At 53.6% G+C, this 17,588-nt stretch overlaps 1 protein-coding gene across 4 annotated transcripts in view; it reads right to left on the minus strand.

Moving 5' to 3' along the window:
* The window catches only part of PTPRN2 (protein tyrosine phosphatase receptor type N2), a 998,301-nt gene that overhangs the window by 53,495 nt on the left and 927,218 nt on the right, over positions 1-17,588 (minus strand). For all 4 annotated transcript variants that reach the window (XM_003281603.4, XM_004090276.3, XM_012512304.2 and 1 more), the window contains 2 exons: positions 9,236-9,309; positions 1,306-1,383 (listed from right to left, as the gene is read on the minus strand). In XM_003281603.4, coding sequence (XP_003281651.2) covers positions 1,306-1,383; positions 9,236-9,309 — 152 coding nt within the window. The remainder of the gene's footprint in view (positions 1-1,305; positions 1,384-9,235; positions 9,310-17,588) is intronic.

Here is a 17,588-nt window from a genome sequence, read left to right on the forward strand (position 1 = left end):
GGAGGCCCTCGGAAAGCCGGGTCTGTTCCTGACTTTTCTGGAAAGCCCTGCAGAGACTGTTCTCAAGGGCGGAGAGAGGAGGCTCCCCTTCCTGTAATCGGAGTCACGCGAGGCTGACGGGAAAGCCAGGAAAGGGAAGTAAAGGGAATAGGAAGAGCCTGGGGCAGAAGTGGATTTACCGACTCTGGTGCATGGTGACATCAGGAAATGTCTCACCCCAGTGCTGCATGGGCGCCCGGGCTGTGGATCGCCAGGAGGCCCGGGCTGTGGATCGCCAGGAGGCCCGGGCTGTGGATCGCCAGGAGGCCCGGGCTGTGGATCGCCAGGAGGCCCGGGCTGTGGATCGCCAGGAGGCCCGGGCTGTGGATCGCCAGGAGGCCCGGGCTGTGGATCGCCAGGAGGCCCGGGCTGTGGATCGCCAGGAGGCCCGGGCTGTGGATCGCCAGGGGACCCGGGCTGTGGATCGCCAGGAGGCCCCGGGCTGTGGATCGCCAGGAGGCTGCAGCCTGATCCCAGCGTCACTGCTGCGACAGGCACCTCCCTGCCTGGATTCTGCCGCATGGGTGACGCGGCACCTTCGTCCCCAGCTCGTCCCCAGCTCGACTTTCCTTAGGACCTCCTCTCTGCCAGGCTCGGGGTTGGCTGGTGTGCCCGACACGCGGCCGGTGCCTGTGCTCCTGCGGTAACTCACGGCCAGGTTCCAGGTTCCAGAACCCATATTCCTACTCGGCTTTGTCACGTGGCTGGTGAGGGGAGACCCGGGGGCAGCTAGAGAAGGAAGACCCCACCTGCCCTCTGCATGTTGCTCTATTTGCTGACGTTTGACATTCACGTCAGCCCTCACTTCTGTGCCTTCATCTGTGTGACCTGGGCTTGCGTCGAGTAGAGAAGCACCACCTGGCCTTTAGATGCCCTACAGGACTCCAGGAGAGGGTGATAAACTGTACGTGGGCCCTGCCGTGACCACCATCATAACAACACCATGGACAACAGGCACATTTCAGTAACATGGAATGACTTACTAACTTTATCCTCACTGTTTTATAAAATGCAAATGTAAAGTGGCTTATAAGGAACGATCTTGAAAGTGTTAAATCTCTCAAAGGGAATTTTTTCATACTCAAGTTTTGGAAAACAAAAGATTGATAATAAAAAATACGAACGGACTGAAATTCTGATACAAGTAACATTTGATGAGCGTCTGTAAGAAGTTTGATTGGCTTAATCAGATTCAAGACACGATTCGTGACCCAGTTATTGAGGTCTTCTTTTCAGAAAGAGAGATTTTAATTTAAGAAAGTTCACCTGCCAAAAGTCAGCCACGGTGGCGGGCAGCGGTCCCTGGGTGGCGATGTACGCAGGGTTCCTCGGGTCATGATCCATCTGCGGAGACAAGACCACACCACAGCGGTTAGCCAGGAGGTTAGGAAGCCAGGAGTTTAGGAAGCCAGGTTAGGGAGCCAGGAGGTTAGGGAGCCAGGAGGTTAGGGAGCCAGGAGGTTAGGGAGCCTGGAGGTTAGGGAGCCAGGAGGTTAGGGAGCCTGGAAGTTAGGAAGCCAGGCAGAGCCCGGGTTCAGGAAGATGGAAAGGTGGCGTCTCCTGAACCGAGCAACACACAACTTGCCCTTTGTTGATCCAAACGAGCACCCGGCACAGGTGGGGACCCAGCCGTCCCGAGCCTTGAGCCTGGGCCACCGCATCTGAAATGCTTTCCTTATACCTGAGGTTGAGATTCTAAGAGCAGCATCAACAGAAATGAAAACCGGTAGCCCAAGGAGGGCAGGCAGCCATCGTTAGCCCACTCAGCAAGTGTGGCCCCAAGACATGGATGAGCTTTCCAGCCTGCAAGTGACCCCAGAGCTTCCTGGCCACGGAGCCCACCCAGGCAGCCCTGTGTTCAGGAGAACAAGCCTCCTGCCAGAGCCACAGGCTGGCTGGGGTGAGGCTGAGCTCCGAGCTCTCAATGGAGAGTGCGAACGCCGTTCCTCCAGGCCTCATGGACAAACTTGCCAGTGTCCCGGGAGAACAAACCAGTGCTACTTCCTGCTTCCCTGCTGGAGTTAACCCGTTGTGTGTGGGGGCTTGTTTTTCTGTATCCTGGAAAGGGGGCATGAGCAGAGCCGGTCGGCCTGGGCCTGGGTCTGCAGCAGAGGTGGGGCGGAAGGGCTTTGCTGGGAGCGGCCTCCTGTTCTGTTTCCCTACCAGGCAGGGACCAGAAACAAAGAGGGCAGGTGTGGGCTCTCCGGCTCCCCAGTTTGTCCGAACGCATCTTGCTAGCTCCAATGGGAGAAGGTTGGCTTAGAAGACCATAATTATTACATTTATTTAGAAGATTAAGCACAGAAAAAAGAACTTGAGGACAAAGCCTCGAGAGGCAAGCGAGATTTGAGCACATTGCTGAGGGGCGTCAGATGGAGGCGGCTCTGTCTTCCAGAGGGCAAGCCCCGGCCACCCTGCAAAGGACATGAAGATACCAGGACATCACTGTCATCCCCAGGGCTCACCGGCTCCTCCCCACACCTCCCAGAAGTGTCTGCAGAGACCGATCCCCGGAGAGCCGGATGCTGCGCTGGGGGAACCTCACCTTGGGGAGGCAGCTGCCTGTGCATCTGACACACGGTCCTTTATTCCATTGTGTCTAGGACTAAAATGTACTCTTTCGCTATCAGGGTTTGATCTGAGATTTACAATGCTCCAGATTTCAAGGTAATTATTAAGAATACATTTCTCAACACAGTGAAAAATGAGCAAGTTTTAACCCTATGTAATTTTAAGCCAACACACAAGGACATCAGTGGTGGCCCTGGTGTCACCTTAAGTGCTGCTGCATTTGGGAAGCTGACGTGGGGCACGTTTTCTTTAACAGTGAGCCAGTGAGTCCCCGTGCAGCCGTCACCAGCCCCAGAGATGACGGCTGTCAGCACAAAAGAAGGCACCAAATGCACCTTATAATTATGTTCACCATAAAAGAGGGGCGAGCATAAAGGAACAGATGTAAGTTATTCTCACAGAACAACACGGTGACGCTAGCCGGGGGCTGGGGGGAGGCAGGGAGAAAAGCTTTTTGTGCATCTGATTTAGTGATTCATAATTAAAACTGGACCTCGTTTTGAAATTCGCCACAACACACACAATACAGGTAAAATTATGTTACTGTCACTGAAAGCCCCAATTAGAATGTTTCAGTAGAAAAATGCTTAGCAGAAATAAGGAGTTTTGATTTTTTGAAATATGCATTTGTTGGGGGTGACAGCTATTTACAGAGACCCCTGTCTCTTCCCTGCAAATAGTAATGCATAAAAAGGAAAACCCCACCTCCTTCTGAAATGTGCCTTTTTTTTTTTTTTTGCCCAGAGCAATTTCTACAGCAACATATTTTAAAATTGTAAGCATGTTCAAACTAGCACATTTAGTTACTTTCAAAATGAGAAATAGGTGATTGAAAGTAAAATTCTGGACAGGGTTGCAGGAGGGTCAATAAGGTGACTGTTGATTTAGGTCTGAATTGTTAAGGTGTCCTAAAGTCCACACACCCATCACCTGCTCCAATGCCCAAGACAGGAGGAAATACAGTCAGGGTGCTGGGAGGGGGATGGCTGAACAGGAAGTACGGGCTGCGCAGACTGAGTGGGGACCGGCCTCACCTCCCTCCTGCCCACCTGCCGTCCTGTGGGCGCCGCTGGGAAGGCGGGAACAGCATGATGATCCGAGTGGTGACATGTGTCATCGGTTTCACAATAATTCAGGAGACAATTACATTCATTTAATTCCAGGCACATTCTGTTGAACAGAAAATGATTCTGGACAGAAGGATTTTGTGGAAGCAGCAACCGCAAACGCCACAGGAGGCCTCCTTGTGGTTTCATGCAGGCTTCGTGGAAACGTCAAGCAAATACTTAACTGGCCACACAGAGATTTTACTACATTTAAGGTTTTCAGGCAGGATAAGTGACTGTGGAGGAAATCAAGTGAGTTTCTACTAACATTGCTTTTTCCAATGAGGGCATCTGCGTGACAACCTGACATGGTGGGTGTGTGTCCCTCTGTCTTCCCTGCCCAGTGACCACACGGGACCTACTCTGGCTTCCTCCGGTCTTCGTTCTTAATCTTCGCCTCCTACTCATTACTTTCCATTTCATTGCAATATACTTTTTATTTGTATGACTGTTATGTTCCCGACACAAACTACCTGACTGTGGGAAAAGGCCTATCGTGTCTCCAGGCCTCAGTCTCCATATCTGTATGGTGGGTGAGCTCAGGGAGTGAGGAGCTTGGACGTCAGTGTCTCCGGGCCTCAGTCTCCGTATCTCTGCAGTGGGTGAGCTCAGGGAATGAGGAGCTTGGACATCAGTGTCTCCGGGCCTCAATCTCCGTATCTACCTGGGTGTGCTCAGGGAGCGAGGAGCTTGGAAGATGTGGTTTCTAAGTGTCCTTTAGCTCTGGATTCCAGCGCACGTGCATGTGCAGACTCATCTGTGTGTATGTGTGTATGTGTGTGTCCTGGTGTTGGTCATCCTGAAACTGTCAGTGAAAACCTGTAAATTAGGTGAACGCCAAGCTGTCGGGTGGTCTGCAGCCGTGAACACGTGTCCATGCTGTCCTCAGTGAACCACAGAAGAAGGAAGGATGCTGCTTCCTCAAGCACAGAGCTGCCTGCCCTCCAGTAGTGTGTGGGGCTGAGCGTCTGAACGGCAAGGTGCCGTCGTTTCCGAGCGCTTTCTCCCCAGATGGGGGCTTCTGCAGCAACACGTCCCGCCTGGGGAGGCTGGTACCACAGAGAATCCAGTGTGACTCACTCCAAGCGACTTCACGAAAATCAACGGCCCAAAGGCAAGTACAATTAACAGTATAATTCTGTTTTTACTTTTTTTTTTTTTTTGAGATGGAGCCTCACCCTGTCATCCAGGCTGGAGTGCAGTGGTGCAGTCTTGACTCACTGTAACCTCTGCCTCCTGGGTTCATGCAATTCTCCTGCCTCAGCCTCAGGAGTGGCTGGGATTACAGGTGTGTGCCACCACACCCGGCTACTTTTTGTATTTTTAGTTGGCCAGGCTGGTCTCAAACTCCTGACCTCAGGCAATCCGCCTGCTTTGGCCTCCCAAAGTGCTGGGATTACAGGCATGAGCCACTGTGCCCAGCTTACTTTTTAAAAATAAAAATAAAACCCATTTGTCTGTGTTGACTCTGTTATCCCTTGGTTGACTGATTCTTAGAAAGATGTCGTATGAACTAGGAGACTAGTGAGGTGTGTTCCTCTGTCTCTCTGAATACAGTGTAAAGACGGCCTAGTAATGCACCTTATGCTATTGGAGGATAATTACTAAACAAGTATCTTTAGAAACCCTAATCTCCATGAAAAACTTAGCCACGATTTACCCAATATTCCAAACAAGGGTCATTTTAGAAATGAAGCACTCAGCATGTCAGGACCACTGGACTGTGTCCTGCAGTCCTCAACAGCCTCCATGGTGGCAGAGGCGCCCACTGTGGGGCAGGTGAAGGGAACGCCAGTTTCTGCTCCCAAACCAGCCCCGGCCTCTGGCAGCTGTGACCTAAACATCTTAAGAGGATCTGGCCAGCTTTGGGGAAGGGCACGGGGGGTCACGTCTTTACTCTGAAATCTTGCACAAAGAATAAGCACATGCCTCCTCTGTAGGTATTTCTACCTGCCCACCTCTCCACCTGCCCACCTCTCCAACTGCCCGCCTCTCCACCCACCCGCCTCCCCACCTGCCCGCCTCCCCACCCGCCCGCCTCTCCACCCGCCCACATCTCCACCTGCCCGCCTCTCCACCTGCCCGCCTCTCCACCTGCCCGCCTCTCCACCTGCCCACATCTCCACCTGCCCGCCTCTCCACCTGCCCGCCTCTCCACCTGCCCGCCTCTCCACCTGCCCACATCTCCACCTGCCCGCCTCTCCACCTGCCCGCCTCTCCACTTGCCCGCCTCTCCACCTGCCCGCCTCTCCACCTGCCCACATCTCCACCTGCCCGCCTCTCCACCTGCCCACATCTCCACCTGCCCGCCTCTCCACCTGCCCGCCTCTCCACCTGACCGCCTCTCCACCTGACCGCCTCTCCACCTGCCCGCATCTCCACCTGCCCGCCTCTCCACCTGCCCACATCTCCACCTGCCCGCCTCTCCACCTGCCCGCCTCTCCACCTGCCCGCCTCTCCACCTGCCTGCCTCTCCACCTGCCCACCTCTCCACCTGCCCGCCTCTCTCCCTCCCAAAGTGCTGGGATTACAGGCATGAGCCACTGCACCTGGTCAGGAGATTGACTTTTGAACTTGAAATATTTTTACATTGTAGTCTTAGGAGTTGAGATTTACTTAAGTAAAATACTGAATATAAACCATTATTATACACAGAATTTTGGTTGTAAATAACTGAAGTGGCTCCCATATTTGGCCAATTTCTTATGCTAGTCAGAACACCCAACCTCTCTTCCTTTTCTGAAAAGCCACTCTGTCCCTATGTAGTTAAATGCTTCTGAATTAAAACTTTAAACGATGGTTTTTTTCTCCCTCAATAGACAGTGAAATGAAGAATTAAGCTGGTTTTTAAGCCTCACTGGGAGTTTCAGAGTTGTCCTGGAAATGAAGCTTGTGTGCTGTGTTTGAGTGGGCTGTTGCGTGAACACCATTCCTCAACTTGGTGTCCTCAGTAATCATCAGGCTGTTTTAAATGTAGCTCATGGGTTTCTCTCTCAGACAACCTACCAGGGAAAACAGAATTCCCATTGACTTTCATGACCTCTGATTTAAAAGCAAAGATTGCACATTATTTACTACTGGATGCCTTCCCTGAAATGTAATGAGGACTAAGTACAAATATGACAGATGTAATTATCATAGTTTTATCCTGCACAGCCAGGGCCTTCCTTTGCTGTAATTGTGAGCTTTTCATTCAGCTGCTGCTAGGAAGGTAATTATCATTGTACCTTCAGCTATTTCATAAAGAAGAGGCACCATTGATTTCTTCTGCTTCATTCTTACAACCCAAATTTGGGAGAAAAAAAAACAAAACAAAAGAATTGTGGTATGAAATAAAGGAAAGATATAAATGTACCATAAAATTACTTCTCCCTCCTGGCCTCACCTTCTCACCCAAGCTCCTGCCCAGTAAGGCCTGGAGAGGGAGTTGCATGAATGTGCAGGAATTCATCCCCCAAACACACACCCCCTCTGGTTCCCACATGAGCATGAAAGCTATCCACCGTTTCCAGATCCACACAGTTGCTGCACTGGGCACTGCTGCCCACTCTGGGGCTTGGCTGTGGCCTGGAATAGCGCAGACATCTGCAAGTTGGAACCCATCAAGTCGGGGAGAGTGGGCCCAGCTGCAACGCTGAACGCTCATCTTTTAGGCTTGTGAATCATGGCTTTATTCCTCATTCTGGCTTCATCGAATGGTTCATCTCAGGGAAGAGGGACCTCAACATGGCTTTTCTTTTCCTTTGGATGATTTCGTGTTGCCAACTCTGCTGCACATAGTACAGGAGCGGAATCCAGGCACGCACACCTGGCTTTACCAGAACGCACGTTCTGTTCATCAAGTGAGAGGCTGGCACATCAGCGAGGCTTTGGTTTGATGTTTTTGAATTAGAATTGATGACAGAAAAATACTATGTGCATCACATCTTATTAAGGAAGATGAATGAGGATCTTTGAAACCCAGACGGAACCAAGCTTGGGAGTCAACCTCTGCTGGAAGGAAGGAAGTGATTCCTTCTTAAGAATGAACACATAAACAGAAGCCTGGGTTCAGGTGGTGTAGACCAAGTACACTAGGCCAGTTCTTCACTTTGAATTCAGTCTCTCAAAGCCGAACATGCTCACTGTGTGGGCCGTGAAGTGTGGGAAAACGGGACTGGCTCAGGCATGTGGACATCTTCCCAGTGTGCTTTATCCCACAGGTGTGCTGAGACCAGCAGAGCGGAGAGCTGAGCACCCTCCGCCATCAGTGGCCGCTGAGATCAGCAGAGCGGAGAGCTGAGCACTGTCCGCCATCAGTGGCCGCGGCCTGCAGGCAGTTGGGCCAATACTTTCATCTAAACCTCCCTATGGACGAGCAAAGAAACTTCGGGACACTGTAGGGTGCGATCTGTGCCTCGATCACCTGCCCCATCTCACTCAGCCCTAGAACAGCGTCGCATCCTGCAGGCACCATGTTTGATTAAAGGCAAATTTGGAATTTTAGTGAGATGTCCTCATGCTTCCCTGAAGACCAGGGGATTGAGAAGAGCTGTTTAAAGGGGGAAACATGACAACCAGCGTCCGCCATAAATCCGCACGGAGCCCCAGCCTCTCCACTGCTGGTTTAAAGTGCTGTCTGCCAGGTCTCCAAAGCCCGGGCCCTGGACAGTGTCCCATCCCGCCCCCGCCACCTGCCACCATCACTGCTCATCTGAACAGCCAGTCCGAGTGTCCCCGGCCTGTGGCTTCAGCCATCTCGAAGCTCATATCTCTCCCTCCTCTGCTCACTCTGGGAAGGCTGAAAACCTCCCCATTCAGCCCTGTTCCCACCACAGGTCATGACAGGGAAGGGGGATGCCCAGAGTTAAATAGGGTGAGAGCCATATCCAGCATGGGCTGAGAGGAGCCCCTGGGAAGTGAGGGACCACAGGCCACAGGGACTCATACCTCATGGCACAGGAGCTGCCGCCACACTCGTCCCCAGAAACACAGGACAGCCCTATCTCCACTGCACCTGCGTCCATCCCAGGGGGAGGAACAGCCAGCAAACGGTCTCTTTTTTAAGAAACAGGGTCCCACTCACTAGAAATACTTCAGGAAAACGAACCTGGAATTCTGGACCTGCCTCCAAGCCACTGATTGTTACAAAAAGCGTAGACTGAGGCCTCATGTGCCCATGCCCCATGAATATACAGGGAATACGTAGCTCCAGGAAAGAGGAACGGCACCCACTATGAACCTCTCCTAAAAGCCATGTCTTGTAGTCAGGAAACTGTCCAGTCGCCATTGCTGGATGCTCTACAAGTCACGGAACCCACTGCCCAGTGTGAGCCGGGACCCACACGGCTCATAAACAGCCCTGCTGCTGAAGGAACAGGGGAGTGGCGGGAGCCCAGTGGGCAGGGTCTGCCCCGTCCACCGCAGAGACGCCAAGCCGGGTGGGGACGTGATTTCCCCCGGGAACCTTCCCGCATGATTTGCCGCGTCCGTGCCGCCCGAGGGAAAGCCCGGGGCCCCTGCCCCAGCAACGCACTTACGATGGGGCTGGCGTTGATGTAGTCCGAGTGGCTGTGGCTGTTCTCTGCCTTCAGCAGGACCCGGGAGTGGTCATCTGCAAGGACACAGTGCAGGGGTCAGAGGAACACTGGCCCACCCAGCAGCGTGGGACCCCTGCCCGGCCTCCAGGGTCCACCGCACAGCAGTGTGGGACTCCCAACCAGCCTCCAGGGCCTATAGCCCAGCAGTGTGGGACCCCTGCCCCGGCTCCAGGGCCCACCCACGTCCTCTCCCTGGACTCTGCTCACACCCTCCTGAATGGGGTTTCTAATGTTCCTGTTCCCATCCTCCCCTCCGTTGGTGATCCTCCAAGTGGGAGGCAGACGAACGGCATGTGGGGAACTGGCACAAAGCTCCCACTCAGCAGAATGGAGATATCCTGGTGTTTTCCCCCATGTGGACAAGGTCAGGGGTTCCTCTGCAGAATTTTATACCATGTTGGCCTTTAAATCACAGAGGCACTTGGCAACACACAGTGGGTAAACAGAAATATGAATGTTAAGCAATCGCCCGCCTTTCAAAATATAAAGTTTCATAGTCAATGAACAGTTAAGTCCTCAAGATTACTGGAATTTAGTTTTAAAAGGAGAGTAAGAGACAAATAAAATGCAGATAAAGAGGAAACGGAGGAAAAATGTACTGGTGGAGACTGCCATAAAAACTCGCTTGGACAGGCAGAGTAACCTGACGGCTGCTGAAGCCGGGCACAGCAGGGGGGACAGCAGGCACTTGTGACGTGTGTGATACGCGAGCTGTCTTGGCTTTGGTTCTGGGGTAACCCCCATCCTGCTTGCTGCGACTGCCCTCCTCTTTGCTGTGTTTTTAGAAACTTCGACCAGCAGAGCTCACAGAGGTGTGGAAGCTGCAAGAGCCCCTCCTGCACCTCCCATCTCTCTGGTGGGCAGCCGCTTCCTTTTCTCTGCAAGGTGCACTTTGTGTTACAGGATCTTTGGGGTGTTGTTTTTCTGGCTAGAAATCTCTGTGGCCAGTGGCACCTTTGCCCAAGTTTTGCTCAGGCTGGGCCTGGAAGGCCGTGTTTGGCTCACACTACCAGCCTGGTCTCATGCCTGCCAAGGGTGAGTCAGGCATGGAGTGGTGAGGGGTGTGTGAGGAGCGCGGAGTCTGGCCACACCAGTCAGGCATGCTGGGTGCTGCAGCAGGGTAGGCAGCTCCAGGTGCCAGCATGGGTGCTGGCTCTCTGCGAGGCTGCGGCCAGACCAGACACACTGCAAGCAGCTTCCATGGTTGACACTGAGGAACATGGTAGCTCCTGGAAGTTTGGAGATACCAGGAACCACAGGGTCCCAAAGATGGAGTCACAGGCCCAGCTCGGGGAGCTCCCAGGTCTGGGCTCCCTGAAGGGCTACAGCTGTTCTCTCCTTCTCTTTACCCACAATGTGGCGAGCAAGGGGCATCAGTCCTGTTTGTGCTGCAGCTCTTCTAGTCCCACCATTCGACAGGTGCTGAGTTCTTGTTCTGTGACCAGGAAGAATGAGGTATGGAGACAAGTGGAGGATGAGCAAGATGAAGAGGAGTTTATTGAGCAATAGAACAGCTCAGTCTCCCACAGGAGGCAGCTCCTTTCTGCAGCCAGGGGGTCCCGATGAGTGTTCAGCTCCTAGCAAAGAGGAGGCTCTGGAGTGGGTAGCTCCTCTCTGCAGGATGCTTGTCCCATTGTCTCTACAGCCCTCAGCAGAAAGGAGGCCTTGGAGTGGGAAGCTCCTCTCTGCAGCTGGTCATCCCCATGTCTGCCCAGCTCTGGCTGAGCCTGGGGCATTTATGGGCCTCAGAGGGGAGGAAGTACATGCTGATTGGTCCACGAGTGGCCGTGGGCAGGCCTGGAAAAGGCACCATGAGTTCCCACTCTGATCCACAGGACTTGCAGCCGAGCCCCCAGCCTTCAAACCCTCCCTGGCATGAAGATGGTGCTTCATGGAGGACCTTCCCCCTTTTGCCCAGGAATCTGTCTCCTGCTGCCATTCATGGCACCCAGGCTCTTTGTGCCAAGGGGCACCTGCAGGCCAGAGCTGAGCTGCCCTCAGCCCTCCCTCGGCTTCCCTCCCATGCTTATTGGTGCCCAAAGTCCAGAGGGGGCTGAGGTGGCAGGGGGCTGGTGTGTCAGCACTGCCCTGAGTGTCACACCCGCTGGGCTGTGACAGCACCCGGGCTCAGCCCTGACTTTGCTCCAAGATCAGCATGGGTGCCAACAGCAGGAAGAATCCAGGCAGCAGGAGCAGGCACTTCTTGCAAGAGCAAGGATCTTCTTCCTGGGTCCCTAAGTGTGCAGGGCTGCCTGGGTCTGCAGCTACGGTTTGGGCAGCTGTACCTACTCCCTGGCGTGGGGGTGGGGGTGGGGGTCCTGCCTACTTCGTGGAACAGGATGCCTAGGTCACACCTCCCTGCTGCAGCCGGTGTGATGGTAGTGGCCACTCCAGAGGGCCTGTCACTGCCGTCCCTGGCTGAAATCTGAAAGCAACAGCGTCTCAGCTCTGCTGCCGTTTGTCCCAGGGAAAACCTTTCAGTGCTGCACACACCACCAATTTCCATCTTTTCTGAGAAAACAAAAGCACCATCGCTGGAGCCCTCGGAGGCCAGTGCTTGGTGGCCGTGGGTCCCCTCTGGACCTGTTCCCCAACTCCAAACTCCCCGTGCACCTCCTGCGGGCACTGGCACCAGAAGGAAGTGGCCCCAATGATGGAGCATGTGGTGGTGGTGAAGCTGCATGGACTCTGCTTCTCTATGCAATTCTTTCATTTTTCTTGGAGATTTCACTTATAGTTTTTAAAACAACAAATTCTAGGGCTTGGGAAACTTAGTGAGTGTTTTAACTGATTGAACTAGGAAAGTACTGTGCACTAGAGATCAATACACTCCAGGCTGGATGCCGTCCTGACACCCTCCTTCAGGTAGGAATGTCAGCCTCTTTCAGGGGTGACAAGATGGGATAAGATAAAACATCTAGAGAGAGGAGAAGAATGCATGTGTACACATGCACATGCTGTATGTAGTTGAATGCCTCAGGAATGTCGTGAAGCTGCAAATCATCCCATCCGCTTTGAACGAAGGTGTGAATGACGCAAAAATCCCAGGGACTCAATGGCTTTTAGCTCCTGCACAAATTAGTTCTTGGAGAGTGAAAATTGGCAGTGGCAGGAAATTGTAATACAAATCATCAGAAAAAAATTGGTTGACTCTGACATCTGAACAGCCCACAAACACTACTCCAAACATTGATTCCAGAAACCCAATTTCACAGCGGGGCCACACAGACACCACAACCAGAGATGAGGCTGTGGTCAGAGGTGCTGGGCTGGGCCCGGTGCTGCAGCCCACACAGAGCTTGGAAATAAAAGCAGGGGCTTCTGGCTGCTTCCAGGGGCCTCTGGGGCCCTGCCCCATTTTCAGCACAGCCACCTTTAGGCACTTGTGAGACCAGCAACTGCGGACCGTCCTTATGTGTCTGAGAAGCCTTTACCAAGAGCAGGGTCAGGAGGGAGCAGGGCAGGGAACAGGCAGCGCAGCCCGGAGCCCCCAGGCTTTTGGCCTGGCTGGGTCTGGTGCTTTGACGGTGCCCACTGCATCCTGAGACCAGTGGCCTGGCCTCTGCGGGGGGCAGAGGAGGCATCAGGGCAGCGTGCTGGGAACTCCTCCTCAGCTGAAGGGTCCCTGCCGCCAGGCCCTGTGAGCAACAGGCCACAGGGAAAGCGGCCACTGCCACTGGACTCAGCAGACAAGTGCCAGCTGGATTTTCTCATTGGAAAATTAAGAAAATGCTTCCCTAGCTCGGGAGTCCTGGGGAGTTAAACATGCATTCTATGAGCCCGGCCCTCTCCTCTCGATGGCAGAGGGGGAATCTGCCATGGACACCTGAGCCCTCCTGGCGAGTGGAGAATCCATGGGCTTCTTGGTGGAAAATTGTTTCAGCCAAATTTATTTCCCCTGAGGTCACCCTTTAAAGATGGCACTGAGTCAAGGACCCGGCTTCCAGGGCTTTGGAGAGCTCCTACTTCCTGATCGCATATTTGATTTTGTGTCAACATGTTGCTTTTGAAATTACCACCAAAGTCCTTTTTTTTTTTTTTTAAGAGACAGGGTCTTGCTCCGTCACCCAAGCTCGAGTGCAGTGGCACGATATTGGATCACTGCAACCTCCACCTCTCGGGTTCAAGTGATTCTCCTGCCTCAGCCTCCCGAGTAGCTGGGACTACAGGCACGCACCACCGCACATGGCTAATTTTTGTATTTTTAGTAGAGACAGGGCTTCACCATGTTGGCCAGGGTGGTCTCAAACTCCTGACCTCAGATGATCCACCTGCCTCGGCCTCCCAAAGTGCTGGGATTACAGGCATGAGCCACTGCACCTGGCCAGCAAAGTCATTGTGTTTGTAATATGGGGTCATTTGGAACCTCCGGGAAATGCTTGGAGCCATCCTGGGAGGGCTGAGGGACGCTGCAGGCTGTGGAGGAGGGCGGACTCTGATTCCTGCATGGGGCGGCAACCGTTCCTCATGTGGAGAGTTCATATGCCTGGCAAATCTCTATTTCGTGATCTCTTACTTTTGTAAGATGTTTTGAGAGCCAATAGGATGATGGCCTCCAGTTCCCGAGTCCCCTAAAGGGCAGTTTCCTTGACGTGTGAGGCCTGGGGAGGGGCCTTCATATTCTATGAAGTGAAGGGAGGCAGGTGGCCTGGGGCCTCTTAAGGCCAACCCCAGGCTGGAGATGAAGCCAGGGCAGGCCCACGTGCAATCAGCCCTGGCCTGTGCTCAGGGAACTGAAGGCTGCTCCCTCCTGTTGTCAAATGAATCATACCTCCCTGGGGAGGCAACACAGAGCAATGGTGGGAACCACAGGGTGAGAATTCATAACAGCCTGGGGCTCATGTTTCCATTAAGAATGGGTGTGCTCTTCAAAACCGTAGTCTGAGAATTTACTGAGAGGCCAGGAAAATGTGGGAACTCACGTAGAGTCTTCCTTCACCTGGCCCTATAACTGAGTTAATGTCAGTGAGTTAAATTAATGTCACTGTGCACGTTCCTTTTCTGAACCTTTACTGTGTTTATCATGCGTTAGTGCCTTGTTCGACAATATTTCAGGCCGGCCGCGGTGACTCACACCTATAATCCCAGTACTTTGGGAGGCTGAGGTGGGTAGATCACCTGAGGTCAGGAGTTCGAGACCAGTCTGGCCAAAATGGCAAAACCACGTCTCTACTAAAAATACAAAAATTAGCCAGGCGTGGTGGTGGGCGGCTGTAATCCCAGCTACTTGGGAGGCTGAGGCAGGAGAATTGCTTGAACCTGGGAGGCGGAGGTTGCGGTGAGCTGAGACCGTGCCATTGCACTCCAGTCTGGACAACAAGAGTGAAACTCTGCCTCAAAAAATTTTTTTTTAAATATTAAAAAAAAGAGTATTTCAAATTTCTCAGATGTTCCATATTTTCACGGATTAGATTCTCTTCTCTCATCCTGGACCCAGTGGCCATCCTGGGCCATGGACAGAACAGGGACTACCTTCCCATTTTACACTGAAGAAACTAAGGCTCAGAAGGATGGAACGATTCACGTGGCCACGGCTTCGTGGTCCACACGGGAGCACAGGGTTTGACTCCCAGCCCCACTGCTTGCCAGCAGGCGATCCTGGGTAAACTGTTCAGTGTTTGGAGAATGCAGGATGATAACACACAACTCACAGCACTGTTGTGGTAAATGGCACACAGCAAGCAATGAGGAGCAAAGCTGAGATGACGGTGGACACGCACCCAACCGGGCAGGTCAGCCGAGGTGGCAAAGCGCGTTCTTGCTGCCCCGTGGTGGCAGAACATATGGAGCGATTTTTCATAGGTGCCAACAGAAGAGACACACCCCACAATTTCTTCTTGATTATTACTAGGGCAAAGAGCCTTGGGAGACGGCCAAGCTAAGCATGTTAGAGGACGTGGCGGTATAGTCATTAATCATGATCCGGAACCTCCTGTGCCCACCCGACTGCATCTGAGGAAAGCGTGTGGAAGACTCCTCTGCCCGGAACATCGTCTTGCTACACGGATCCCTGAGGACGGCATTCCCCCAGGCCTCCTGGCTTGCTGTCCACACTCAGGAAGCTGCTCTGCAGGGCCAAGAATCTGCCTCCCACCAGCACATGGGCTCCACGGTGCTGCTGTTTGGAGGATGCGCGAGGCCATCTGTGAAGCCACTGCTGAGTCCAGGGGCCTCACGGAACTCGGCAATGGGGTTCCTTCCTCTCAGGGGTCTCAGGTGTTCTCTCGGGCTCTCCAACTGCCTCTGCTTTCTGTGAAGGTTTAGGCTCAGTCATTTATGCTGGCAGGAGGCCCTTTTCTTCATGCTGACAGTGTGGCCTGTGGAGAGGTGGAGCTGGCGTCTTGCTCCTAGAGGGAGTCCTGACTCCAGCAAAGAACACGTTCTGGGATGTGCTCCGCAGTTGGCACCAGCACCCACAAGCTCCTGCTCTGAGTTCATGGTGTCCATCGAGGTCTGAGGGCTGCAAAGGCACATCCTGGGGCTGCTGTCCATCAGCAAGGGCCGTCAGTGCTGCTTAGGGGTCCCAGCTGCTCACACACAGAAAGGCCTTTGAACTTGTCATAGTTGAGGCAAAGGAATACATGATCAGACCACGTTTGTTTCAACACTCAGAGAAGCTACATGGGCTTGATTCTTTGCAGACCTGGGCACTTGAAGACCAGCAACAGTGTGATGACAGAATGCATTCTGAAGGGGCAGGTCCTCTTCCTCCCACACGCTCCCGTCTTTAGTCAGCAGGCAGACATTCTGCTTCCAATTATGCCTTCGGCAAATGCTCAGCTCAAGCTATAAAGGTCATCGAACATTTAGGAAAGTCAGCTGAGTGTCGTTCAGGGCCTCTGCAGCTCAGCATGCAATGCTGCATTTGGGCAGACTGGGACAGGCTGGGGCTCATATCCAGAAAGCCCTGCTACATCCAGAGATGGTCATGGAAATGAGACCTGCCCCATCCACCACTCATGAAGCACGCTGCCCACTGCTGAGCTGAAAAACCGAGCGCGAGGCTGGTGTCTGGCTTCCACATCGGACGCGTCAAAAGCAGGTCCCAGAGGAGCAACAGTGGCCCCAAGTGGCATGGTCACAAGGCTGGTTTAGTCTCATGTCTTAAATGGTTTCACTGGCATCCCCCACAGACAGATCTCTCAGAAAGTCACCCCCCAACAGGATCAGAGGCGTGTTGGGCAGGTGACCTGGGGCAGGTGGACTAGAAGGAGCCTCAAGCCCTGGGGGATTCCCATACCTGAAGCGATTTTAACCCACACTAGTCTCATCTCAGGCATCTGTGTAGAAGGAGCTCCCCAGGCAGGGCTGTGCGGGGGCAGGATGCAGGGGGAACAGACGCCAAAGGTGTGTGGGTTGCCGTGGCCAGGCAGCACCCACCCAGTCACTGAGCTGACTTAGAGGCACCAGGTCCCAGGGTTGAGCTGCGTACCCTCCACCAAAAAGACACACTGGAGTCCCAGCCCTGAGAACATGACCTTATTTGGAAATAAGGTCTTTACAGAGGTAAGCGAGTGGAGGCTATTTGGGCAGCCCTAATGTAATATGACTGGTGTGCTGTTAGGAAGAAGGAATCTGCACACCCACACGTGGAGGGAGAGCGCCCGTGTGAAGACGAAGATGACAGCCGTGGTCGTGCTAAGGAGCGAGGCCTCCAGAGAAGCCAGCCCTGCTGACACTCTGATCTCCATTTCTGGCCTCCGGAACGGGAGACAGCTTGCTTTGGCCACTTACACTGCCTGTCCCTGGCGCTCTGTCCCTGCAGCCCTCCAGGCCCAGAGCACCTGGAGCGACCCGGGTTTGGCTTCCTGTGCCCTGAGCAGCACCTGGTGCCTGCAAAGAGAAGGCGCCGCCTGGAGCCAGCCTGCTGTTGTGGAGTGTGGGCAACCCAGAGACCAGCTCCAGACACACAGCGAGGTGTGGCTGTGTGCGCTGGTGGCGACTTTCTCGCAGGAATTAGAACAGTTTGCTGTAACAGGAGCACAGGTATCAGACAGGCAGGGCCACGCTGTCTGCATGGCTCCACCGAGAGGCCGTCCATCAACAAACACTGATGATGAATCTCGTCTGTGCGAGCAGCGACCAGGAGTGTGGCGGCTGCGAGACAGAGACACAAACGGCTGGGGGGCGCCTCCAAAGAGCTGAAACTACGAGCAGGGGGCAGCTCACATGCCTTATCACCAGGACACAGGATATCACCAGAAGAACAGCTCTGGCTTGTGGCTGTGCTGCCTGAGATTAACGCCTGTTTTGTGGATCGAGGGCAGAAGCTGCACCGGTGACTGACGGTCTT

The sequence above is a fragment of the Nomascus leucogenys genome, chromosome 13, assembly GCF_006542625.1.
Source record: "Nomascus leucogenys isolate Asia chromosome 13, Asia_NLE_v1, whole genome shotgun sequence".
In the NCBI taxonomy this organism is placed as follows: Eukaryota; Metazoa; Chordata; class Mammalia; order Primates; family Hylobatidae; genus Nomascus; species Nomascus leucogenys.